The sequence below is a fragment of the Lasioglossum baleicum genome, chromosome 1 (genome assembly GCF_051020765.1).
Source record: "Lasioglossum baleicum chromosome 1, iyLasBale1, whole genome shotgun sequence".
Taxonomy (NCBI): Eukaryota; Metazoa; Arthropoda; class Insecta; order Hymenoptera; family Halictidae; genus Lasioglossum; species Lasioglossum baleicum.
Genome location: NC_134929.1, coordinates 20,437,280 through 20,464,206, shown reverse-complemented (window position 1 = coordinate 20,464,206; position 26,927 = coordinate 20,437,280). Strand labels below are relative to the sequence as shown.

The 26,927-nt window shown below is 46.0% G+C and overlaps 2 protein-coding genes across 7 annotated transcripts in view; one reads left to right on the top strand and one right to left on the bottom strand.

The window, feature by feature from the left end:
- The window catches only part of Eip74ef (Ecdysone-induced protein E74), a 215,547-nt gene that overhangs the window by 16,914 nt on the left and 171,706 nt on the right, over positions 1-26,927 (top strand). Inside the window, exon 1 of one of the 5 annotated variants that reach the window (XM_076420657.1) lies at positions 3,215-4,089. The exons of 3 other annotated variants lie outside the window; for them this stretch is intronic. The gene's annotated coding sequence lies outside the window, so the exon portion shown is untranslated. Of the gene's footprint in view, positions 1-3,214; positions 4,090-26,927 lie in introns of those variants that run through there. One more of the 5 variants, XM_076420629.1, reaches the window with a different exon arrangement.
- Lsm11 (U6 snRNA-associated Sm-like protein LSm11) overlaps positions 17,787-26,927 on the bottom strand; it is a 36,549-nt gene continuing 27,408 nt past the window's right edge. Inside the window, exons 5-6 of one of the 2 annotated variants that reach the window (XR_013008660.1) lie at positions 23,470-24,333; positions 17,787-18,726 (exon numbers count right to left, since the gene is read on the bottom strand). Coding sequence is in view for 1 of the 2 variants with exons in the window: in XM_076420769.1 (XP_076276884.1) it covers positions 24,185-24,333 (149 nt within the window). In the remaining variant the exon portion in view is untranslated. Of the gene's footprint in view, positions 24,334-26,927 lie in introns of both variants that reach the window. The other variant, XM_076420769.1, reaches the window with a different exon arrangement.

Genomic DNA, 26,927 nt, shown 5'->3' with positions numbered 1-26,927 from the left:
TTATCGTGGTAAACAGAACGCGTGCGAGCCGGCGAACGTTAGATTAAGAGGCCGTTAATGACCGTTTTACGTCGATGCGATACCGTTGATTGTGCGCATTTATCGTCACGCCGGCAGTTTGCCGTAATTATCGCTCGCAAGGTGCGTCCCATGCATTTTTCAATGAAGCATCCTCACCCTGTTATCTGCCGAACGACCTCACGGCCACTCTGACGCGACGCTTTTTAAGAAAACGTCTGCCGACGCGACGTTTCGATAGGTGAGACCTCGATCTTCGAATTTTATAACGCGGATCGTCTTATCGGCAGTTTCCGGGTCGTTCTAGCCTGTATACAGGGTGTCACAGTAGTGACGGTCCAACCGTGGAAGTTATTAGAGCTCCTTTTCCGCTCAGAATTTCTTAGAAGACTAAGAATGCTTATTCTTGTTATTTTCATACAATTTTTAGTTCAGTTAAATATCCGCAGTTTATTTATAAAGTAATATATAAAATAGCCACTTTCAGTGCTCCGTAAATCCAGTGTTAAAGACGGACACTTGTAGATTACTGCAAAAAAGCCTTCAATTTCGAAAATCGACGTTTTCGTAATACTGGTCCGATTCCGGCGGAAAATCGGCGCTCGAAGAAGAAAGTGTTCGCTGGTTTCCTCGTCGGTGTCGGCCGCGAGAGTTTCGTAGCCTAGCCGGGAGCCTTTGAGACGTTATGGCAGGCCGACGATCCGATCGTTTCTTTTCTCCGTGTGGTTGCTCTTCGCGAGCGTTTAGCGAGAGAGGGAAGAGGTGGCTTTCGAGTCCCGCTCGGCGCGCAATAACGCGCGACGCGTAAATAGCGATTCGAATGCCAACGCGTTCTGGAAACGCTTACGGAACAGACGTCGCCCGAGGAAGACATTGTCCCTTATTGCATTCAGTCGCACGGTGGTTACATTCTTGTACACCCTCGCCCCCCGTCCATGAAGACATATATTCCGGTACATATGTGCGATAGACGGAGCGCGAGAATGCCTCTTGAATATAGAACAAATTACATGCGGACCGTATATTCTCCCGGCTACGTACTCCGGCCGAACGTTCTGCCGTGTATACTGCGTGTCCGCGAATGATCGATACGCTTTCGGCGATTATGCGACCCGCGAACGAACTCCGCTTCCCTGCAGTCAATCCTTCAGACTCGCGCGCTCTTCTTCCTGCTCTCCTTCTCTTGTTTCTGTTCTTCTTCTTCCGTTCCCTCTGCTCTGGGAAATTTCTTATCAGTGGAGTTAAGATTTTTATGTAAAATAAAAATTGTCTGCATCAACCGCTAGAAACAGAAGTCGCAGAAAATTCTTTCTCTATATAGAATATATATATAGACGTTTTTAAATTGTTTCTACCATTTCAAATTTCCACCAGTTTTTGTCATAAACGCATAAAATCCGCAGGATATTTGGATCAGGATATGTTTGATCGGTGCTGGCAGAATTCATTTCAATTACCAACGTGCACAAGAAGAATCTACTATCTCTAATGGTCGCTGACCCTTCGTTCAGTGTACCGATATCCAACTGCATCTTGCGAAGTATTTGCATTTTTTCTGTACGTTCGATATTCTTCGCGCCAGCTTGAATGACCCTCTTTCCGTGAGCCTTGTCATACAATCGATACAGACTTTGTCTACGACGGATCATTCGAGTCTTCTGCAGAGATTCGAAAGAACGTTCACACTTAAACTCGATTGCTACAAAAGAATTGTACAGATTTGTCCAAGATCGCGTCTTGGTCGAGATGAGCTTCGATCGAGTAAGTGTTCATTACTGTTCATCGATCGTTCCTAGCGAAGTTTTAAACGAAGTCCCGGTTGCACACTTTCCCCGTTTCTGTCTCGAGTATCACGGGTTGCGACCGCGTACCTCGGTTCAGAAGCGAATCGAAAGTGTCTGGATCATTTCCGGACACCCTGTACAGAAGCTAGACTCGTGCGCCCTCTCTCTCACTCTCTCTCTCTCTCTTTCGGATCTATGCGAGCTCGCCGCGGCACAGAAGGTACTCGCGTTTATACCGAACCGTATTATACACGGAGCTTCCTCGGGAATGGAGTATGTCTCGGTTGTTCGCAATTCAGGCAGTAATATACTCTCTGGCTATGCGTTTAATTGGGCCCTGACTAGTTTGCTCTACGCTCGAGAATCGGGAAAGCTAAACGGAAAAATTGGGGCAACTTCAAAGACGCGATACCGAGATGAACTTCGACGATTTGTTTACAAAGTGGGAACAAAATGAAAATCGTAGTTTAAGCATTTATAGGAAACACGAGAAGATCGAATGCAAGACAGTAAAAGAATCGAAAATACATGAACCGTGAATACAGACAATTTTTATTTTGCACCAAAAACCCGCAGTCTGTTCTTAAACAGATAATTTTGCTATTCTCTGAAAATCGACAACGTCAACCACTTGTGCTTGCGTTCCCGTTTCGAACGAACAATTTCTTATTCGCCAGTCTTCCGCTTGAGGATCGACGTAAAAAATTCAATTTGGCCCGGCAGGATCGGGAAACATCGTATCACGTAACGTTGCAAGGGCTCTCGGAGCGGGCCGGAGCAGTCCGGAGCGGTCGGGCGGTCCGCGAGAGCAGCTCTCGGTGTGTACGGTCTCTAGCCTACGTACCGTGTGTCTGCGTGCGTGTTTGCTGGTCGAGATTGTGTGCGACTCGGTGGCCGTGGCTATGGCCTTACGAGCCCCCACCTCTCGGGTTTCTCTAGCTCTCGGCCGCTCCGAATCCGCGCGTGTGTCGTATGTTGTGTGCGCGAGCGAGCCGAGCTGAGTGGGTACCCCCCGTACACGCTTCTATGTACATAGAGAGATCGCCTAGAGTCCGAGGAGGAGTAGGAGTACGAGGAGGAGAGGAGAGGAGAGGAGAGGAGAAGGGAAGAGGTGGAGAAGGAGGAGGAGGAGACGAGATCGCGAGGCGTGCGCGCGAGTAGGACGGATAGGGAACGCGAGCAGGAGCGAAGGCCGAGCGCGCGCGACGGAGAGAGAATCGCTCACGCGAGAGAGCCGCGAGAGTGCGAGAATGAGAGAGAGAGAGAGAGAGAGTGAGCGAGCGGGTAAAGAGGGACAGGAAGGGATAGACGCGCGCGAGAAACAGAAAGAGAGAGAGTGTTAGACCCGGGGGAAGGGGGTTGCGATCCCGAGGGGGTGGGGCGGGGTGGGGTGGTGGGTGGAGGAGGTGGAGGAGGAAGGAGGGAGAGTGTCGCGAGCGTGTCTAACCTAGGATAGTGGCGTTTAGTGGCGGCTAGGCTAGGCAAACCGAGGCTCGCCGCTCGCGCGTTACGTTCAGTGTTCGTTGGTTCGCGCTCCGGCCAAAGACTTGCTTGCGCGCACGCCTCGCGAGTCGTGTCACGCGACTACCCCGCGCCGCAACATTGTTGTCTCTTCCTACTCCTCCCCCTCCTCCTCATCCTCCTCCTCCTCCACCTCGGTTCGCCCTGTCGCAACCCCGGACGAAGGCTGCAACCCCGTCGAGGGACCACGGGGAGAACCCACAGATACATCGAACGTGTTGCGTGTCGAGATTCGTCGCGAACGGAGAGAGATCGACAGAATCGAATACCACCGAGCGACACCAAGTCGCGAACGAGAACTTTCCTTGGATTCAGAGGATCTACGGTCGCGCGCGTGGAATCCGCGTGCTCTCCAGTCCAGTGATTCAATTTGGGATTCCGGGTCGTGAAGACGATCGGTTCCCGGTTTTCCGGCCAGGAATCGGAAGCAATCGTGCTCTCGCGCACCGGAAGTAACGCCCTCGCGTGTGCCGTTTGTTTACGTTCGCGCGTGCTCGTTCTCTCTCTCTCTCTCTCTCTTTCTCTCTTTCTTTCTTTATCTATGTGTGACTGGAAGCTAGTGGAAGCGACTGTGCAAGAAGTGGACAAAGCGGGATAGGATTATACGCGGACGCACGACTGTCCGTCGTCGTCGTCGTCTTCGTCGTCGCCTCTCTGTTGTTGCAGTGTGTGCGCGGGAAACCGGTGTTCTGTGCGGGATACGCCGGAAGAAACTGTCTACGTTTCCGCGTGTAGAGCGGCGGACACCTTGAACCGGTACCCACAGGTAAGAATCGTCGGAAATGATCGTCCGCCGAGATCGAACGCGACACGTTGCGCGCGCGTTTGAATGTCCCGCGATTATGTTACCGAGCCGTCCGGCCGCACTCGACTCCTCACGCTGGCAGATTTTTTCCAGCAGCCGGGAATTCGCTAAAGGAAATTTGCGTATGTTTCAGTTAGACCGAAGCAAATTTTAGCAAAATCAAAATTTGCTAGGCTCATTGTGGGATACAGAAAATGTTAACGTTGTACAACGTTTATCGATCTTTCGTGTGAATTTTCATACAATTTTGAATCTACTGGAGTGGAGTATTTGAAGTATTCAGGTCCTGGCGAATTAATTACATAAACAAGCACTGTAACAGGAAGAACAGAAAGGTTAATGTGTCCACAAAAAGTACCCTCAAAAATAGGTTTCGAAAGATTGATAAGCAATTGAACCGAGTGTTAAATAAATCAGTTGTTTAAACTGGCTGCCGGAAGCGGTCTGCGTTCAACGAATTTTTGTACCAGCGACTCGAACACATTTATTTATTAATTACGAACGTAGTTGCTCTATTGGGATTTGCCACTTGATCGATTTGACTCGATCCTGCAATCATTACAAAGGACTTCCGTCAAATACGAAGTATTAGAGAAAATTCGATAACAATCGCTAGAGAGATAAAAGTTTTCCGCACGAAGTTCTGCGTCCCGACAATCGAATTTGAAAGTCTGTCGCGCACGCGTGCTATTGTATAAGAAGCTGTCTAGCGTGTCTGTCCATGGCTCGCCGTTTCTACTTACCGCGATCGTTACGCGCGCCACACGAATTTTCAGAGCCGATCCTCTCGACCACGAAGCACCGCACGACCGATATTTGTTGCTTGTTTCTGTGCTCATTTGAATCGAGTGTGTCTCGCTATGTCCGTGACATTTATTTAGGCATCGATGACTCCTTGCAATCTCGAATTGTACATGAATGTTTACTGTTTTTTCGCATCGGTGCCCTCGCCACTCTCTGTTATTTATTTACTTAGATGCAAATATGGTAATGTAAACATTTCTCTGGGATAATACCAAATTTCCGATTTTACGATTTGAAGCATTAAGGATATTAGAAGTTTAAAATATTGTCATGTCCTTAAACCTATATAGGAAGGAAGCAAAAAATGTTTGTCTTGCACAAAAATTCTCTCCGACAACATTTTCGAGTCGCAAGAAGAGTCGCTTTCTCTCGGACCGAGCCAGCGGGTTTGTTTTGGATAAAAACGGGGATCCATCGTTCTCGGACGATAATCGTCCAGGGAACGATCTCGTGGACGAAGATGCGGTCCAATAATGGTCGTTTAATGAAAGCGTCGCGATCGAATGACCGAGCAAGGGGGGGATTACCTAACCAGAAATCTTTTCTCCCGGTAAAAGCGAATCTCGGCGAGCTCTCTCGAACGCTTCGGTGTCTTGCGCGAGTGGTGGGTTCTTGGTCGTGTGTCTGGGGTGAAAATGAGCAACCGGACGGTAATCGCATACGATCTAGGAAGTGATCACGCATTATGGTTCGGTATACCACCAGATGGATCGGTTTACATAAAAACGATTAAATTCTACGGCCTGCCCCCCTCGCTCGGTTCTCTCTCTACGGTCGGTTTATAGACGCAATTGTAAACAGCGTTTTACGAATCGATACCTTTCTATCCCCGCTCGCCACCCCTCTCTCGACATATCCGAGCTCTCTGTCTCTGCTGGCTCGAGAGCGCAGCTCGCGTTACTGTTCCATCGATTATATAAAATTATCGTAACCGAGAGAAACTCGTCTCTGTGCACGATCGTTTCTGCCACCGAGACCCGCCTCCCGAGAGCCTAATAGTCCCAATGTTTCTCTTCCACAATGGTGCACGGTTAAATTTACATCGGTCCAGGAGCCTGCAGTTCGGTTCCTGCAAGCAGAAAATCTTTCTTTCCAAGAACTAGCCTGTGGAGATCTTCATATGTACAATAAAAATTGTCTGCATCGTTTAAAAGGTGCTGGAATCAAATAAAAATTTCCAGAATGGATTGGTCAAATACAAAATTGTAAAGCATTAGAAGGATTCACTTATGTTGATTAAGAAATGTGTCTGTACGTAATTCTCTTGCAATTTTCTTGGACAATTCTTATTTCGCACAAAAGAGTCTGGTGATAATATACCGTATCGTTGACTCCCATTTATCTTTCTGCTGTTTCAAGTTTCACCAACGCACATTTGTCATAAACGCATAAAATCCTAGAGATAACAGTACTCGAGATGCGTATCGTACTAACACTAACGTAGTAGACTGCGGATCTTTATGCAGTTATAACAAAATCGAATAGATGAAAATCAAAATTGTTGGAAAATTCCTCGATTAAAATCATTAAGGGAAGAAATAACATTCAAGTTGGTTTCTATTTCTGCAATAGATGCAGACCATTTTTATTTTGCATAAAGATCTGCGGTCAATATATTACACAACTCAATGGCAACGTCGAAACAGTTCCAACCAGTTCTGGATCGAATCGGTCAAAGGGGGTTGACTCGCACCGGTGTTGAAAGATGCGAAAATCCTTCGAGCATGTTGCGGCTGCATTTTCGTGAACGCAACGCGCTGCATCGTCGTTGCAACGCGCCCGGTGTAAACACACGATCCGTCGGGGATGATATGCAGCTCCCCCCTCTCTCTTTCGCTCGTGCAGGTATCCGCGGTTCGAAATAAGACTCAACTATATTTCGTCCACGTATTTTCAGCCTAGGCCAACCTTCGGCCCTTGCGTGTGTGTCCGCCTGCTGCTTCTTTTTCTCCGTTTCTCTTTCCTCGTCCCTCCTCCCTCCCACCCGCGAGCGTGGTACTCTCATCGCTTTGGCTTCAACTCAGAAGACTTCTCGCGACTCTCTCTAATATAGTTAAGAGATTTATAGTAAAGCGCGCGGTTTCGCGCTCTCGCCGCCTCACTCACTCACTCTTTCTCTCTTTATCTTTCCCTCTCTCTTTTTCTTTCTCACCAGGCGTTCGTTCTCTAATTCTCTCGACCGGTTACGTGGCGACCTTCGCGGCGCCCAGGGCCGAGGGCCAAAACCGTCGAGCGTGTGCTAGCGAGATCGCGCGTGCGAGCATCACTATAGCGCCGCTATGACTTCGACAAGTAGCATTCGCTATCTCTCTACCAAACACGTCAAAACACAGCTTTCAACATTTCGAATATAAATTTATCCAGACTGCGAAGGTTAATGGGAAATTATTCATTAAATCTATCTCTTTGAATATACCGGGTGGTCGGTAACGGGTGGTTCAACCGAAATGGGGGTGATTCAACATACAAAAATAAGTCGAAACGGGTATATATAGAACTACGGTAGAAATAGTGTTAACCCTCCGTCTGCAACCTTATTTTTATCGACGCCTTCTTACACAAGATCAGATTTTTAAGTAGTATAAAATTCAAGGATTAGATTGTGAAAAGTATGAAAAGGTCGAAATTGACGCGTCGAGAAAGCCGAGAAGTGGGTTGATCATGTTGGAAATTATAGAAGAGACTGCAGTTGCGATTAATTGGGACTAACGGTCGAAGAATTACAACCCAGAAAAGTCGGCAAAAACACGTCTGGTTGCCCGATACCGTAAACCAAAGTTTATCCGCGCTCCATGGTCAGCAAATCGCGAAAATGCTAATTTCTCAATAAAAAGAATCGAGGTCACGGTTACTCTTTTAAATGGAACCATATAATTTTTTACGCGGTGTTATAGACGACATTGAGACAAATCGAATCGTACAGGACAAAGGTGCGTTCGTTGAGTAACGCGAGAGAGAATTGTGTAAACACAATGCGATAAGTATCCTCATCGGGAGTGCAAATCAAACAATATTGTTATTCGAAATCTGCTTCGCACAGTTGATGTTTGCAAAGGTTCACATTTTCATCGATATTTTGGGTGAATCTCTTAACTATCGACGCATGCCGATCCTCTCGTAAAGCAGCGAAAGCAATCTCCGGCGTCCTTGCTCGAAATACTCCGTCGAATCGTGATCGGTGGATCTCGACGAAGATTTGCCATGCGAGAATCAGTTGGATATTCGCGATCTCGTCCTCGGCCGGTTGTCCTGTCTGTTGGTTCGACAGCGGTGGCAATTACGCGACTCTTGGATAAGAGTGTGGCGCACGTAACGCGTCTGGCGTTCAAGATCGAGGCCTGCTGCGTCGGTGTTTACTTTGCGCGTTGCACGCCGGTCTGCAATAGTCTGCATCATGTACGCGCGACATCCAAAAATAATGATGTCGCCTGCGCAGAGCCGCGCTCCGCTCGGCGCGCTGTGTCATCATCGTTATTATTTTGTTCCGGCTAAGGCAAACAATTGGTGGGCGGTCTGGGTCGACGCGGTGATGCGGCACCAGGTTTCCTCGGCAAACGAAAAACAGTTGGGCGAATAGCATGCTTGAAGGGCACGGCGAAATATGGGTCGGATTCTGCACCTGCCGTTCACTACGTCGCGCGAGAGAGAGCGAGACGGACGAAAAATAAAAAGAGATCCGTGCGACGGAGAGCTTGGGATAGAATTGTAAAATGGAGCGAAAGATACGGAACTCTGGCTCTCGAGTTCTCTATCTCAAGCTCTCTATCTCTAGATATATCTCGAGGTCTCTATCTGAAGCTTTCTGTCACTCGAGTTCTCTATTTCTGAAGCTCTTTATGTCTAGAGTTCTCTATCTCTCGAGTTCTCTATTTCTCAAGCTCTCTATCTCTAGATATATCTCGAGGTCTCTATCGAGGTCAAGCTCTCTGTGTCACTCGAATTCTCTATCACTTCAGTTCTTTATTTCTGAAGCTCTCTATGTCTAGAGTACTCTATCTCTCGAGTTCTCTATCTCAAGCATTATATCTCTCGAATTCACTATCACTTCAGTTCTCTGTCTCTCGAATTCTCTATCTCAAGCTCTCTGTCACTCGAGTTCTCTGTCTCTCAAGTTCTCTAGACCTAATGTTTCCTGAAAGAAATGTTTGTAATGTCTCCTAATGTGACCCAAACTTAACCCTCATCCGAAAGATGGAGAGCTTAAGTTAATCAGATTGAGATAGAGAACTGCAGGGACAGGGAGCTCGAGAAAGACACCAGCTCATAGCGAACTTGAGAGAGCCCGAGATAGAGGCCTTGGCAAAGAGAGTTTGAGCGAGAGAGAGTGTTCTTCCAGCCGCCTTCCTTTGAGGAGCGGAAGCCTTGACGCCGGCCCGGGTAAAAGTAAGTGACCTTAGAGACGAAGCCTCCGCGAAAAAAGCGATCGTACGTGCGACCTACCTGCCATGCTAGGTCTACGAACCCAAATTGGGCCAGAGCCTTGACTCTCTCGCCATCCCAAGTCCGAATGGTGGGGGCAATGTTGGGCCTCACCTGGTCCTCGACTCCCCTCTCCACGGCGGGTTCCCCACCAGGTTTTTCGAATATCCTCTACGCCCCTACTCGTTCATACGTACCAACGACCTTCGGAGTCTCGCTCGACCGTAGACTGGACCTAACCTTTCTCGAGAGCTGGGCCCCCCAGTGCCCTGACGTAACACCGAGAACGATCGCCCTGCGTGTAGGTAGGCGGGTCGCCCCTAAGACCATGAAAAACTCGGTCATGGTCAAGGCTATCGAAAACTCTTAGAGGAAACTGAAATTCCCCGAGCGAAACCGTTCGGTGCCGTCACACAACGTACCGCAGTGCTAATTCCATTCGTTCGAATGGAGATGCGAGCGTACTCGATTCATTTCTGGATTTTGGTTATCGAGGAGCTTTCGTTGGAGCTGCGATAGAAGCTATAAAAAATCAGAGTAAAGATCTATAGTCTGATAATGTGGTCACGAATCTGCTCCTGATCTTCTTACTTTCTTCGTAATCTCAGCATATCACGCGTTCGTGATAGAAATGAGTAGATCGAATGAAAAGAACATTCCTATTATTTCGGACCCGTTAAAATTCTCAAGTAAAGAAACGAATGTCTACTTAGTGCCTATATCTTGGAATTAATGTAGACAATTTTGATTTCGCAGTCTACAAATCATAAATCTTCAATATCCAAAGTAAATTTACATTCGAATTTCAAACGAAGTTCGATTGCCAGAGCGACGAATCAATTTGTACACCTAATAAAATAGCGAGACAAGCGATGTTCCATATCGACCTGTGGATGCAACGATGCACCGATGCAACGCGCGACTCGGTCGCGCTATCGTTCTTCGATTTAACAAATACACAGCGTACGGTCATTATTGCTCCAGCCGTTCAATTAAAAATCGTTCCCGGCCGCTGGCGACTGTCGCGGCAGGTATAAAGCGAGAATAACGCTGAATCAAATGTTGTTGCTGCGCCGATTAAACAATTATTCCTCGGCTGTGTTTAGCTCACCTTGGAACGGTTTACCTTCAAAACAGCGGAATGTACGATTAAGTGCATGCCTGTAGAACCGAGCGTCTGGCGGCGAGCCTCGTTGTAGTTGTGGTTGTCGCGCGAGGGCGTGAGATTCGAAACACTTGAAACAAATTGAGCTTTGTCAACGATGACACGACAATTGGATAACGTAATAAAGTAACTAAAACTGTCTCCCTCTCTTCCGATGACCAACGAAGAAACGCTCGAAAGACTTTGCTAGCCAATACTGTTTACGGTAAAGGCTCGACCTGAGCAAAATCCCCGGCTCCGTGCTGTTTGTTAGATCGTACAGTACCTGTACAGTAACACATGTAAATTGTAGTTCGAATTACATCGTGTTTAGTGTCGTTTTAATCCGAAAAATGGAACGAATAAATTAGTGGATGTCTCATAAAAGATAATAGAAAATAAAAAAGGTTTGTTTGGATTAGCGACAGCTCAAGATCGTACAGTTTCAATTTATAGAATTTTTGGGAAGATTCTTTGAGAGTTAAATGTGAAGCTTTGAAATTCAAATTTTAAGGGATTAACGAGGACAAAATTCCCGTGTGAATTTGATTGGTGTATCAACATTCTGGCGGGAATGAACTCGGATCATTTTCTGAAGCTAGGGTCACAGATCTAACGAATGAATCCGAGCATTGTCGAAGCGAAGAAAGTCGTTCCCGAAGATCGGAGCTCGTTCTTTTCTCCACCGTTTTTGGCAAGATTCTTCGGGCCGAGAATAATTTTTGGGCGGCGCTGCGCTGCTCGCATTGCATAACGGAAGGCGGGAAATGAAATGACGGGCTCAGTATCGCGACCGGTTCGAATTCCTTGGGAAACAATTTCGTGTTCTGCGCGGGGATTCGCGGACAACGAGGTTCGCGTGTCGCGTTCAACCGCCACGTGTCTCGTCCGGCGTCCGCGTTGAAATTTCATCTGTCGGAGAATCTGTCGGAGTCTCCGAATTTGGACCTGGCCAACGATCGAATCGATTCGAATTTCAAAGGAAATCAACATTCCCCAACAAGTACATATTTGCAATTGATACGAGAAAGAAGACCATAGAAAGCTCCCGCGCAACGAAAGTTTCGATTGTTTTTTAAATTGCAACGCTTCAGTTGATGAAATTGAGACGTCGTTCAATAGACGCGCGCTTATGGGTGAAAATGGAGACTCGCCAACTGATCAGAATTCAGAATACTCGTTCATAGTAAGATTGTATACGCGAAGTTTAGCATTAATTGATTAGTAGACACCTGATTTTATGCATTTATGACAAAAATGAGTAGGTGTAATTGAAAACATTCACAACACAAACATTGACAAATTCCAAAATATATTTATATTACGTTCAACCTATTGAACATATTAAGAAAGAAAATAAATTTCCATGTCACTCTGCTTTGTTGCAATTCAGGTAGAAAATCTTTATTTTGCATAAAGATCCGCTGTCTATTGATTAGGATCCACTGTAAATCTGCGAACGCGTCCGAAGGTGTAAATAGAGCGTCGCGTCGCGTCGGTGCCCGCGTGCATGGAATTCTAGCGGGCGATTCCGGTGTGCGGTGATGTCACAACTTGTCCATCGGTGAGAGATCGTTTAACTTGGCTCGTTTAACTCTCAGCTCGTGAAGGAAAGAGCGAGAGAGAGAGAGAGAGAGAGAGAATGAGTCTCGGCCACGAGAAGCCCGAGCCGAGAGAAGCCGGCTCGACGCTAACGCGACAACTCGCAGCGCAATAAAAACGGAAGGCTGCGCGAGCTTGGAAGGCCGCTCTCGCAGTAACACCTAGACAAGTCTATACCGCGTTCGACTAAACTCGATCGTGTTTCTTTCAACGGTGTCACTATTGCTTCCTCTTCCCACATCCACGGTTTATTCGCGATCATCGTCGTCTCTCGCGATTCGATCGCTTATTCTATCTGGTCCCGAGTCAACTCACAAGTCGCGATAGTACAAGAAGTTTAAGACTCTGCAAACTCGTAATAACTCCTGTCTTGAGAGTCCTGATTGTCTTGGAAATCTTGAAAGTCGCGATTCTCTCGATTGTCTTGGAAATCTTGAAAGTCCCGATTCTCTCGATTGTCTTGGAAATCTTGAAAGTCTTGATCGTCTTCAATCATAAGGGAACCTGTCAATTTGCACAGATATTTAATGAAACTTTTCTAACAGGTAGTCCTTAGGAAAATGTTCGACACACGTTTCTTTTTTATCGGCCATCGTCCACGTCGAAGGGACGAAAACAGCCCTCAGAGTTGGGGGTCGAAAACACATTTTATTAGATACCTTAGAAAATGTCAGAGCTACAAGAAATGTTCACACAAGAGTCTAATTAAAATCGGCTTGCATGTATTCCCCTATGAACAAACTACCCCGCAAAATCAAAGAGTATAGTTTAGACATTTTAACACTGAACTGATTTTTTATTTTACAATTATTGAAGTTACGAAGCTGGCACCATGAGAATATATTCAACATTATATGTTGGAAACAAAATCACGCGAAGTTTAAAGAAACTCAATCTCTTGTTATTTTTCTAGCACAATACATACGAGGCAATTTTAACTGTTATTCAGAACTGTGAAAGGTTCAGGCGAACCCACTATAGTTCGAGTGAAGATCGAGGAGATCGAGCAACAAATGTATCGGCGAAGATGCTCCTCGATCGCGCGCTAATTACCATGTTTACGCGATGCATCGTCGACGATCTCGACCCGCGACGTTCTCTCCGCGGCCCAGCTCAGTGCAATTATGCAAATACCGTCGGGGGCAATCGCTAAAAAGTAAGTGATTTCAATCATCGTCAGCCTCGTCGTTCGCTGGAGATCGACGATGCAGGTGCGACGGCGCATATCGCGTTCAAAGTTCGAGGAGGATCGAGACGAGTGTGTTACTTTCCGTGTCCCTTGCACAATTGCGCCGGTAAACATTGCATACGAGTATTGGTCGCAATAAGCGAATTGCAACGATGTTATGAGTTCCGATCTTCATGGCGCAACCGTCATCGTTGCGAACAGACGTCACACCGCTGTGACGCTCTCGATTGTGACACCGTGCGTTGCTTTTCGTGGCCAATTGGCAGCTCCGACACGATTCCGTAGTCAGCTGGAAAAAATGCGGAACGATTTACTCGACTCCAGGTTTCGACGTTTCTCCATCTGTTTCTGGAAAATTATGCTTCTTTATTTTTCTCGATTTCAGTTGAACGCAGTCTAACGATCAATATATGATACTTCGACCACTCTCGAAAAATTGTGTACATTCAAACAGCAATAACTTCGTTGAAAAAAATAGTACAGCAATCCACTTGGACACGTTTTAAAGCTTGAGTCCTCTATATTCTCGACGGGTCGTTCATTTTTTCCTAGGAACCTGTGTTTTACGATGCAGCAGGTGAAAAACTGAGGACACCTTTATTCTCGGAAATGCTGCAAGTTCAAACGTCTGTGAAAACATTAAAAAGTTCTTCTCAGGAATGAATTTACCATGGATTTGAAGATTTTCCTCTTTGCAACGAGACCTCGGAACTCGATGTACGATTTTTTTCCAACTATTTTGTGAGTGAAAGTGTTCCATTCGCTGTATGTACAGGTAGCCCTATGCAGTTGCACGTGGAACTGCATCATCTACGAACGACGTCGGGAAGAGTCGGTTGTATTTACAACGGAAATAAATGGGACACGTAACCGGCGCGCGGCGGTATGATCCTGGTCCCTGTTACGCTTAAAAATAGCTCGCCGCTTCCGATATAACTTTTTCATTACGTCTTATCCTTCTCTCTCTTTATTACTCTCTGTCGGGTACTTTGTTGCATTTACCCGCTTCCTCTCCTCGCGGTGGAACCGGTTTCGATCGACGAGATCACCGGGGAACGATCACCGGCGACCGTTGCTTTTATTTACTCGAATTTCGGCGATCACCGGCTGCGATCAGCCGGGATAGACATTACGGATCACTGATAGATTCGAAACGAGATGAGGACGCGCTGAAAACTGTTATTAATATCGTGCCGACGAGATCGGAGAAGGCTTCTCGACCACGGTCGTGTGTGCACTTAACGTGTCACGTGAGCGGAACCTTCCCCATGTAATTGATACGCCGGTGTTTCAATTTCAATTTCAATTTCGATTTTCGCGAGACGCCGCGCCGAGTCTATCAAACGCCGCGGGAACCTCGCAATTAAGTTTAATTAACAAGACCGGAATTTCTCGCGACAGTTCACGGGGAGTTTTTCAATCCTGTGTCCCCGAGACTTTCGCGGCCCGTTCACCAATGCGAACTTTAATTATGCATTTATGGCGATTTTTATTTAATTCCACTTTCTTAAAATTTGCCTATAAAATTGAGAATTGCGTAAAGATTCGCAGTCTGGTCATCACTCTCTGTGCACGGACTCCGTCTTACAAATAGTTAATAAAGCTGCAACTTGGTGAACAGAAGATTTCAATTTAAAACGAAGGTACAACTTGTAAATGAATTTGTACGCGTGTCGTTTATTTGAACAAATAAATATTCTTCGAAGCAACGAGAAGCGAGCCTTAAAACGAATCGGCCGAAAGCCGCGATGGTTCGAGAATCGATTGGAATCAGCGGGTTCGATTGTTGGACAGTCGGACTGGCGTGACAGCGTTTCGCGAACCTGCGTTTGTCAGGACCGCGAGTTCGAGTAGACGCGAATATTATTAAAACAGAAAAAAAGGAACGTGTCTTTATCGACGATCCTCGCGAATGGAGGTTCGTCGAGCGATTCGTTGAAAAGTGTCCGTCGGCTTCGGCAAGGTGTCCCGCATGCCAATGACCATAAAACACGGCGTGACTTCGTGATATGTTCGATCTCCACCATAATCGAGTCTCTCTCCCCGTCGACAATTTCAATGGTTCTTCGCAATGCTTAAATATTAAATTGTCCCAGTTTTCTGAAAAACAAATGGCATGGTTCAGCTTGACGGCGGAAAGAATGAAACATTAATGAACAAATGATCACGTTGTGTGTATATGCTATTATTAATTCTAGGTTCGGATTATTTTATAAAACTAACAAGAATATATTTAGTCAGATTTTTAGCAGCTCTCGCCATAATAATATATGTTCCCATTCCTTCAAGAATTTGTTAATGATCCGCTAAAAAAATATTATTATTATATTCTTTACTCGGTAATATATTAATTCATAGTCTTATAATGAGAATTTGTGCAAACATGTTAAATACAGAAAGGTTTTAAATAATCTATACATTTTGGTTGACTACATAAGGGTTAAACAATTTCGACACCGTCATTTTGACGGGTCCCGTAAGCCTAAGTATCGGGACGATGCCTTTCCTCGTAGATAAATGAAGTAAACGAACTTCACTCGGGTAAATGAACTTACCCAGGTACACGAATTTGATTGAGCAAGGAGGATCGAGATCGATGGGAGTCTGGTTCATGAAAATCCTCGCGACGTCTCCGGATTTCGATACACGCGTCTCACGATCCGCTTGCCCTCGAGTTGGTTTCTGTATGACGTCGAGATCCCGGCTCCAAAAAAGCGCAAGCCGAGTCGAATCGAGGAAGAGGCGAGAGAGTGAGAGAGATAGAGAGCGAAACGATCGAGCAGCGGAGCGAAAGAGATCTTCGCCTTGCCCGGGGCACAAATCAAGGCCCTTCTTTGCGCTCGAAGGCCCCACATGACTCAACCTTATTATTATTGTTAGTTTTACACACCGACACCGCGCACACGTGTAATGCTCGCGAGTGCTAGAGTTTCTCTGTCTCCCTCTCTCTCTCGTACACCATCGCGCGCTCTCTCTCTCTCTTCTGTTAGCAGTTTCTCCATCCTGCTCGCTCGCGCAGAATGCTCGCGAGGATTCGCGACCGGTGTGTTGGTGCTGCGAGATAGACTAGGAAGTGCAAATCACGCGCTAACACTATATCCGCGGCAAACCGAACATTCCCACCTCGTCAGGGACGTTTAAGATGTTATTTTCAACGCCTCGACCCGCGGATCCAAGCGAGAACGCAAAATTCTGAAACGAGAAAGCCCACGCGTCGCGCCGTGAACGATCACGAATTTTCCCGCGGATCCGGACCCACAGTTGACATTGGCTCCGCCGATTTCTACGTCAGAGAGTTTTTCGATTTGCGTCACTCGGTGCGCCCATGAATCGCTCGTTAAGAGTCTGGCGGATTTGTTTACCCGCGCCGAAACCAACGAGTTCCGCGATTCGATGTTTGCCGATCGATAGGTCGAAGGTCGATTATTATTGGCCCCGAAAAGATTGCGTCTCGGGAAAACGAAAAACGACGCGCACAATCTCGTTGCATGTTACCAACACCAGGCCCTGTATGTAGTTCCTCGAGTTACAGATAAACTATTTAACGATTTATTTATCTTTTTCCTAGTAGTTTGCACTTTGGCGTATTCGAGGAAACTATTCTTGCTTCTTTGAAAATCTTCGAAGGGTTAACACTATTATCCAAGGTCTGCGATCCAAGGATCGCCACGAAACAGATCTCAAATGCGGAAACCGTACTTGTGCGTTTCCTGGTCGTTCTCTCGGAAGTGAGCGAATCCGCGGAAGTTCGTCACTGACGGTGTCGTAGACGCCTCTGGCGATCGACTGACGGCGTCGTCGTCCGGCAAATACATACCCAACAATTCGACTTTCGTCGTTGCAGGCGTCACGCACTCGGTATTGTTGATACTCGAGCCGCGCTAGATAAAGATCGACGGTTCATTTGGAGGCGAGGTTTCGCGTTGGTCCATAGTGCGCGCGTTGGTCTCTCGGTCCTCCTCTCTCTTTCTCCCTGTCTCTCTGATTATCGTTTAAATTCGAGGACGGACGCGATCTGGAATTTTCCGCCGAGCGCGGTCTCTCCCCCGTTCCGTTCCGTTCGGTTCGGTTCCGACCTTGGTTTGTTTATGGACTGCGGATCGTTTTGCAACGGCGTTCAATTGCTCCGTTGTTTTTTCGGTAAACATTTCGGCAGCGTCTCGGCCCGCCCGACACCGCCATTGCGAAATGGGAAGATCGGGTCGTCGGGCTCGAAATCGGCGCGGCTCCGATCCGATACGACCATTTTCCTATTCCGGATTCCCAAGCATATAAGTCCTCGAATATCTGTGAATATCAGGAAAAACGACGCATGTCACAATTTCAAAAAACCTGAGTATAGATTAGAACCTTTTTGCAGTAGTTTTTTTTAAATAGAATTTTATTTCGGTTCAAAGGATATTATTAACATACATTCTTATCAGAATCTGTTCAGAATCTTCCTCGCGAGTCAGACAGGATATTGTAAGGCAAGGAGTTCATTGAGCTCCATAGTATAGGCTTTACGTATTTACCAGAAAAAAAGTCATGGAAATAAATTCGAACGGCTCAAGAAATAATGCAATTTGACCAATGTCCTATGTCAAAGCATCAACGATGAAAACTTTGAACGACAATATCTCAAAACTGGAAGTATGCGACGGTGTTCTTCTGAATTCTTAAAAATTTTCGGCACTTTCAAATTCGAAGTCGCATGGGATTTTCGAATTCAGACGTCGATCCGGAAGGGTTCTGAATTAGTGGCCGGTCGATTTCGCGAATCGATGCGGATTGCCGTTATCGCGACTCCGACCTTCGTGATTCAAGATCGGAGCGGGGGCAGCGCTGTAAAACCCGATACCCGAGCGGCGATCGAGATATCGATGTCTCCGGCGTCTTTTCTTCGAGTTTTCTGTCGCGTTCCCGCTTCCAGCCTGTTCAGAAAATTCTACCGGCCCCTCGTGGACCGGCCTCGAGAGTTTCTACGATCGTCATTACGCCTCCAAGGCGTTCGCTCGTCGGCCCTGGACCGACGTCGCCGTCTACCTCTCTGTGTTCTATCGTCTAACGCGAACGAACGAGACGGATTTTCAACGGTGAACAGAGACGGAGGCTATTCTCGTTCACCGAGTCGCGCGATTTCTCTCTCTCCCTCTCTCTCTCTCTCCTTCCTTCTCTTTTTCTCTCTTGCTCCGTGCCTCTCTTTATCGCGGTCGATCTCCCTCGTGCGTATACATGCTCGAATCTCTAGCCAAGTACATCCAATTATCGCTGCGAGACAATGAGCATCAAGGTTCCGTGTCCACGAATCTCGATGTTCGACGTTTCAGACATTTTTCGGGCCACGACGACTCCCATCCTCGATGACACCGCTATCGGTGACGTTTTCTCACGACAATGTGCTTCCCATCGCTCGCTATAACTGGACTGTGCCAAAATTGATTTTTGACGCTTGATCCTCCTGCAAAGTCAAAATTTTCTGTATTAAGTGTAAGCTAGAGATTTTTTCATATTTTATGACCTTCTGTAATCAATAGACAGCGGGGATCTTTATTCAAAATACAAATTTTCTGAATTGCAGCAAACTGGACTGAAATAGAAATTTATTTTCTTTCTTAATATTAGGTTGTCCTTAAAGTTTATATATTGTTAGATAATATGAGCACACACGAACAACACAATCTTCTGTTCGTTAATGTTTTATTATTTCTTAAGCTTCCATTTTCTTAACCATTGGTTTTCTTAGAAACCACTCTGAATTAGCACTGAGCACATTAATCGAGAACGGAACGAACTTTTCATTTTTGTCATAAACGCATAAAATCCGCTGTCCAGTAATCAGTCATGAAATCAGTCTGCTCGTGAGCAGACTGCGGACTTGTATACAAAGTACAAATTTTGATATAGAAACTGCATTTCATGGTGCATAGAAAGTTTCGCATGTTTAACAAGCTGTATCATAGCCTGTAATGCAAGTTTTTACGGAAGTGCATCGCTGTGCAGTTGCAAAGATCATCGTAGCGTTTATCTCTGTAATGATGGAACACTCGAACGGTTATTGTAGATGCTAAACTGGACGCTAAACTAGATGCTAAGTATCCTACATAGAACCCGATACATACTTTTGTTTTGTTCGGAATAGCAGGAGGAATCGATTCGTGGCAAACAAAATCACAGAGTAGCGTTAAAAAAACGAGTGCAATTGCATTGTGCAATTAGTTCTTTACTGTTCAACTTCTACTGTGTAGCATTACAGGATGACACAGCTTGGCAAACCACGCAAAACTTCCCTGTAGGTTGTACTATCATAACCTAAACTGTATGTTCTGCTATCTTCGATAACGACCCACATAATTACAATTTGGTCCAATTATTAGGTACAGCCTGTATGTTGGTGCTAATAACATATTCTTTAGAGAGAACTTCAACTTAAATGAATCTTAAACGAAGTCTTAAATTACTGTTCAATTCTTTCGCCTTTTAAACTAGATACAAAATTTGCTTAAACTCTATTGCATTTTACAGAATTATTACTCCCTCTCCGTGCGCACGTTTTTATACAATTGAAGAGAACCAGCTGCAGAGCTCGACCTTCGTCTGTTACATAAATGAGATGCAAAATTATAGTATTGTACTCCTTCACTTCCTTCTTCCATGCAGCAATCAATTCTTTCGACCCTTTAAATTTCTTAAATCGAACATGTGCTAAAATGAAATTAGCGAAAACTCTAGATAAAGTCAATCTTGTCAAAATCAATCAAAATCGACTACAAAACTCGACCTACAGTCGAACAGCGCAATTTCCCTGTTATTTTCAATATCACAATATTATAGCTATGTACTACTTCCTCGATCATCCATCAAGCAAGTTCCACTTTTTGGCACACCGCCTGGATCTTCTCCACCGGTGCACTGTTTCAAAATCATACATCAGAATCTCATCGGCAACCCGTTCGAATCCGGATAGAAGCACACCAGCTTTCTCTGGGGGATGCAACGTGCTCCCCATTTGCACAAAAGGTGGTCGCATCATCGGTTGCTGCGATTATCGATCACGGGCGATTCCATAAACACGGGCAGGCTCAGAGAGAGAGAGAAAGAGAGAGAGAGAGAGAGTAGAGCCGAGCTCGGTCGGCGACGAGCCGAGATTCCCGCGCTTCTCCGGGGCCCCGGCTAAGGTTATGGCTTGCTCTAGGAGTGCATTAACCCCCGTCAGCTCGAGAGCACACCGTAGAAGAAGTGCACAAGTGGCGGGTGGGGGGCGGAGAGAAGAACGAACATCTCTCTCTCTCTCCCTCTTACTACCTACCGGCTCTTTTTCTCCTCGTTTCAGCTCTCTCTCGCTCTTTCTCTCCCTCTATCTATCTCTCTCACTCCTTTTCTCTGTCGTGTGCACAGCAGCGAAGCTAGGAGAGTCGTGCTCGCCTTGGCGAGTGCAATGTAAGCGCTTTTGCGAAGTCAGGGGCGGCCTAGGAGCAAGCTTGGTGGGGCTTCGGGGCGAGGGGCACGGGTACGAGGGTTAGCTAGAAGGTGGTTAGGTTGTTGATCGGGGACAACATTCACAAACGTTCGCAAACGTGCGCAACGTTGATGGCGAGGGGCTTTAAAGGGGGACGGGACCCAGGCGGCAGCGACGGCCAGACTTTCTCCGGAGAGCGAAAGTGAGAGGCCCTCCCCCCCGGACCCCTTCTGCACATCTAGGGGACACGGGGCCCAGGACCTCTCTTGCTTTCACCGTGGGCCCCCGCTCTCCACGGCGATGCACTTTTCCGCGACGCAGAAAACGATGCACTATCGACGCCTGTTCCGGCCAGAAGAAAAATCCCCAGCGTTAGACGCGCATATAAAGCGATCAATGGATTTTATGCGTTTATGGGTATGAGTAGGTGTAATTCAAAGTGGGAGTCAGGCTAAACGAATTTAAGAGCTTCGATGTATCGTTACAATTTATTGAAATGATTAAAGGAACAATGAAATTCCAGTTTGGCCCCTGTTCATTATTGTTGAAGCAAACAATTTTTATTTTGCAGAAAAATCCGCAGTCTGGAGATAGATTAACATGCTGGTTGCTAGTAGGTATTTCAGCAACTTCAAAGTTACTAGACTGCGGATTTTATGCATTTTTGCCGAAAGAGTGGGTGTAATTCACAAAACAATAAAAATTGAACACACTAAATGCAATGTCAGAGATTGTTTATCGCTCGCGGCACACACACAGATTTTTAAAATACAGGAAAACGTGTATTACTGTTGCTTCACAGTTTCCCGTCGAGTTTTCATGTTCCTCGCAAAAAGGTTTAAACGTCCGGCTAAAACATGGCTTGCACATTAAACTAGAGGCTATAATAAGTACCTCAGAATTCTTTCACATTCCTCGAAAGCACAGAACAACAAGAAATCAAGCCTGGAAATGAAAGGCCCGTTCCGCGGACCACGTTCATGAAAAACCGTTATTGCCGGCGGGTTAACACTCTCGAAGCGTTCATAAATAAACCGTCGATTTTCTTTAAATTTCGAGTCCACGGTTTCTTTTCGAAAAATTCCCCTTCGAAACAAGAGAAACTTTCGCCAGACGAATGGTCGTAAAACGATTTTCCGGAATTGAATCGCGAAATTCGCGGATCAGTGTTGTTATCCGAAATTTTTAATTAAAGGCCCGGGGGCGTTATCGACCGGAAACCCGAATGTGCACTTCAATGCAGCGATGCGACAGGCATCAGTATCGGCCATTCGATCCTGCCTCGAACCCGAAAGCTGGTAGGCTAATCATTTTCCCCTTTGATCTTGTTCGCGGCGTCCAATGCAGTCTCGAGTTTCCGTATTTTCGCTAGTGATGGGTATATGATCCTGTTCTTTCTCGTGATTCTCAAGTGAATTCGCCGATCAAATGCTTACCAATTACTTGAACACCAAATTTCCCATTCTCGAAAAATTGTGGACGTTCAAACAGCAATAATTTTGTTAAGCAAAATAGTACAACGAACTTGGACACACTGTTAACTTTTTCCTAGAAAAATGTCCCACGATACAGCAGGTAAAAATCCGAGGACACGTTTTTTCTAAAAAATGCTGCAAGTTCAAATGTCTGTAAAAAGATGAAAAAATGTTTTTCATTAATAAATCCGCCATGGATTTAAAGATTAATGCTTCCCCTTTGCAACCAGACCTCGGAACTTAATGAACGATCTTTTTGGTCGACATATTTCGCTTTGAATGGAATACTTTTGCTTTATACGGACCAAACTTGTTCCACGTTTTTGCCCCATAGAACAGAAACAAAAAATCGTACATGAAGTTTCGCGTTCTCGTCGTAAAGTGGAAGCTACAGTCTTTAAATCCACGGTGGATTCATCCGCGAAAAAAATTTTTTCATGGTTTTACAGATGGTTGAACTTTTATAATTTTCGAGAACATACGTGTCCTCGGTTCTTCCAGAATCATCAGGAGTGTAATGATTGTGTGTTCGGGATCGAAGTCAGTGTCCCCGGAACTGTCATTACATCGGCTACCGGTCCGCGCGTTCAATCCCCCGAAACTTTCTTATTTCCCAAGATGCGCGTTCCGGGTGCACTACGCCGAGGAGCGTAAAGACCGTAGAAAGAGAAAGAAAGAAAGGAAGAGGGAGAGGGAGGGAGAGAGAAAGGGAAACTGTTCGCGTGCAACGAGCACCATCGCAAGAAAAGCCACTGCCATTCGTGGCAGCGACGAGTTAGTCCCAGCACCGACACATCGAACAATTACGAATTTACTTTCTTCGAGAGAACTTCCTCGTCGATGGTCACGCCGCGGATCGGACCGAGACCTATCAGCACTGGCCTTTCTCTCTCTCTCTCTCTCTCTCTCTCTCTCTCTCTCTTTTTCTCTGTCCCACTCCTTTTCCTCGATAACTGCCCGCAGCTCTCCTCGACTAGACACCGCGACGAAGGCCGAACGGAGATGTAGATTAACTTCTTTTTCCGCGAGAAAGTCGCTTAAACGAGTTTGGAAAGATTCGTTCGTTTGCACGGGAAGGATTTTCCTTTTCTAAACGCGGAAAATCTACTTGTTGAAAGATATACATACGTTGGTTCATTCGTTGCGTTATGATTAGACAGCGGATCTTTATGCAAAATAAACATTTTCTACCTGTATTGCAACAATCTGGAGTCGAATAGAAATTTGATCTTCTTTCTTAATATGTTTATAGGTTGAAAATTATACCTACTCATTTTTGTCATGAATCCATAAAATCCGCTGTCTAGTGATAATTTATTTGATGGTCGCAGCAGTTACTTCGTTGTTTGCGATTACCTAGAAAAATTATGGTGCTACTATACAGGGTGTTTCCTACTTTTCCGGCAAGATTGTAGGAGCATGATCTACAAGTGGAAATACGAAGAAAATGTTACATGAAGCTTGTTTATAAACGATGTCAAGTTTGTATCAATGCAGAAGGTGGTCATTTTGAAATGATTATATAAAAAATCTTTAACGATCCTCGTACGTTAAGAAATATCTCGTAAGTACAGGCAAAGTAAACACAATCAACCTTCCGTATTATTCAGCTTTAAATCTGCTGTTCCGCACCTATTCAGGCCACATTCAATATTTGCCTATAATATTGTAATAAAGTGTTTATAAATAAACTTCATATAAATAAAATTCATATAGATCATGCTCCTACAATCTTGCCGGAAAAGTAGGTTCGTTAAGTTGAGGTTCGTTCAAAGATTGTGGAGAAAATTCAGGAAAATTTGATTGGATCGACTCGATCTAACATCGATTTCAAATGGAACATTTTTATTCAGATTCATGTAAAAATATAGTGAAGAAACTGTAGAAGAGTGTGAGATTCGTCGGATCGGTGCACTGGAAGTTGCAGTTGGTTGGCGACATCGCAACCATCCGCTCCCGTCCACAGCTAGGCCGTATTCACCGGCTCAATTGGTTTTGACGATTATAGCGACATGTTCTCCCCTCAGCAGCATTTGCGGCACGTGTCTCTCCAAGGTCTCCCTCTTTCCCTCGATCTTCGTCACGACCACTTTGGTCGCGGATTCATCGTTCGCTGTCGTCGCGCTCGGCCCACCTAATGGATTAGAAGCCATTTAAAAAGCGTTTCGGGATTTTCCTCCTACTATGGAAACACCCTTGTTCTTTCTCCCTGCACGCTCATTCGAAGCACGGCGCGGCGCGCGTCATTTTCGTACGACTCCGGATATAAATACAATGCACAGAGAAACCGAGGAAGCATAGGAAACATTGGAAACGGAGTCTATCTCAGACTATCAAAAAATTGCGTTGGGCTGAATCTTCTCCATCCTCAGCGTCCACTGTATCGGAACATAGTCGCAAGAAATGCACACTATGTCCAACCTGTCAAACAATCGATTGAGGAGACGAAACAAAGTTCGCTGAAAGAATTAAATGCCATCAGAGAATGTATTGTTAAAAATTGTTCAAAATAGAAATTGTTTTGAGCTTTTTGAACATGGTATATGTAATCCACTGCTATAAAGTGTATCAGCCCTTCGTGGTCGCGAAGAGCCTAGCTGTCGACGCGACTTTAAAAAATAAATAAAATAAAAAAATAAGGAATGCACATTCTGTGTAACCGGGAATCAAAGCTGTAGCGAAGTACAGCGCAAAAAGCATAAGGCTGACGTCACCCAGAGTCCGTTCACAGTGAGAGAGAGAGAGGGAGAGAAAGAAAGAGAAAGGGAGAGAGAACGTCGACGGGTCACGAGGTAAGTCTCGAAAGGTTGTTTATGTGTCGGCACGTGTCCGGCTCGTTCTTTCGAGGGGAAGCAGAAGGGCGTAGGGCTTGAATAGGACTCGAGAAGGGGGAGGGACGTACCACGAGGAAGTCCCTGGGACACGTGTACACCGCAGACATCGATCCTGGAAGTTGCTGTTCAAGGTCGCGCCGGCCCTCCACCCTCACCGCCCCGTATCAACGACCTCTCGACCCCTCAGGATATCCTAAAGTACGTCAGTAGGCCAACTAACCCTGAGCTCGCGCCGTGTCCCGCGATTACCGTTCTCGGAGGGAAGGGCCGCCCTTCTCGAGCTTCGCACCACGACTCCCAGTCCTACTTCGTTTTCTTCGGTCGTCTTTTCCCTTTCGAGTGCGCAAGACTATTCCCGTTCCCTTCGTTTCAACGCGCACGCTGCCCGTGAATTAATTAATCTCCCTCGTCCCGGCTTGGTAAAAACTGTCGAATCATTTCGTTGATTTACGAGCCGAGATCCTTATCCGGAGACTCTTTTCCTTGATCCTTGGATAACCGAGCCAGGGGATTATCGATCTCCGGCGAGACTCGAAACGATGTTGTTATTGCGTCGCTGTTATCAGGTTGCCTTCGGTACACGATAATTCCGCGTACATATTATCCACCGGTGATTGGTCATTCATTTTTGGAGGTCTGTGATTTCGGACCGTGCCCCCCCCCCCCTGAGGGTTTTTTATAGATCCTTCAACAGCAATAGTACACTCAGAGACGATCCCATAGCGTCTTTGGAACATTTGGGGTTCTCAGTCTTAATAAATTATCTACGGGCGATTGTTTCATAATTTTGGACAGTCTATGATGCGTAGCCAGAAACATTCTAATGGAACTTTCAACGCGCGGCAATAGTAACTCGAGTCATAGACCAGCAATTCACCATCAATAACGTAATCTAATCATTCCATGTTGTACTATTGTGTGGAACATGAGAATTCTTCTTTATTTGCCTACCGGAATCCTATCAGCTGTTTCACGGAAGTCGAAAATTTTTAAGACACCCTGTATAAATGGTTTCGATTGATTTGCAAATTCGGTCGGATCCTGCACGAATACGGAGGCGAGGTTGATCGTTGTTGTTGCGTCGGGGCGGATGCGTTCGACCAAAGATGCGATTGCGGTCGCACGTGCGGACCTAGCGTACCACGTGAATGAATGGGAACGTGTGCCAGCGGTTGTGCCAGCGGTTGTACCAGCGGTTGTGCCAGCGGTTGCGTGGGCTCGTGTGCAGCGGAACAAGGAAAGAAGAAGGAAGAACGGAAGGAAGGATGAGACGCGAGCACCAGGAAAACGGGAGTAGTGGGAAGAGGAACAGCTGGTGAGAGAGAGAGAGGAAAACAGGGGGAGAGAAGGAGAATAAGAGAGCGGCGCGTTCGGCGCTCGGGAGAACGAGAAAGAGAGAGAAAGAGCGGGAGAGGAAAAAAGAGGGAAACGAACGACGCGAGGCACATGGGTCTTGTATCGAACGTAGCAACCACTACGTAGTCAAGGTCGGTCCTTGCCCCTAGCGTAAAGGGGCGTCCTCAGGATCTCTCTCCTTCTCACTCTATCCCACGCTTCCCCTCTCTCTTTCTATCTCCCGGCTTCCGTAACTTCCTCCTTTCCGTGTAAATAAACGCGCAGCAAATGGCACGCGCACGCGGCCCCGTGTTTTTAACAACGATCACGGCTCACGTCGATCTTTTGACACCGCCTTCGATGTCTGTAATCTGATTTTGAAACGTCTGCAAGCTTTCAGAAAATCCGTGGTTGTTTCTTTGAGCAATTCGCACAATTTCAGGCTTGTTTGACATGTAGATGATTGTTTAGTAAATTCTGAGCAATTTCAACCCAACACCGCTGCGAAAAACATATTGCCAATGCAATCACGTAAATGATTACATGCTTCAGAGTGACT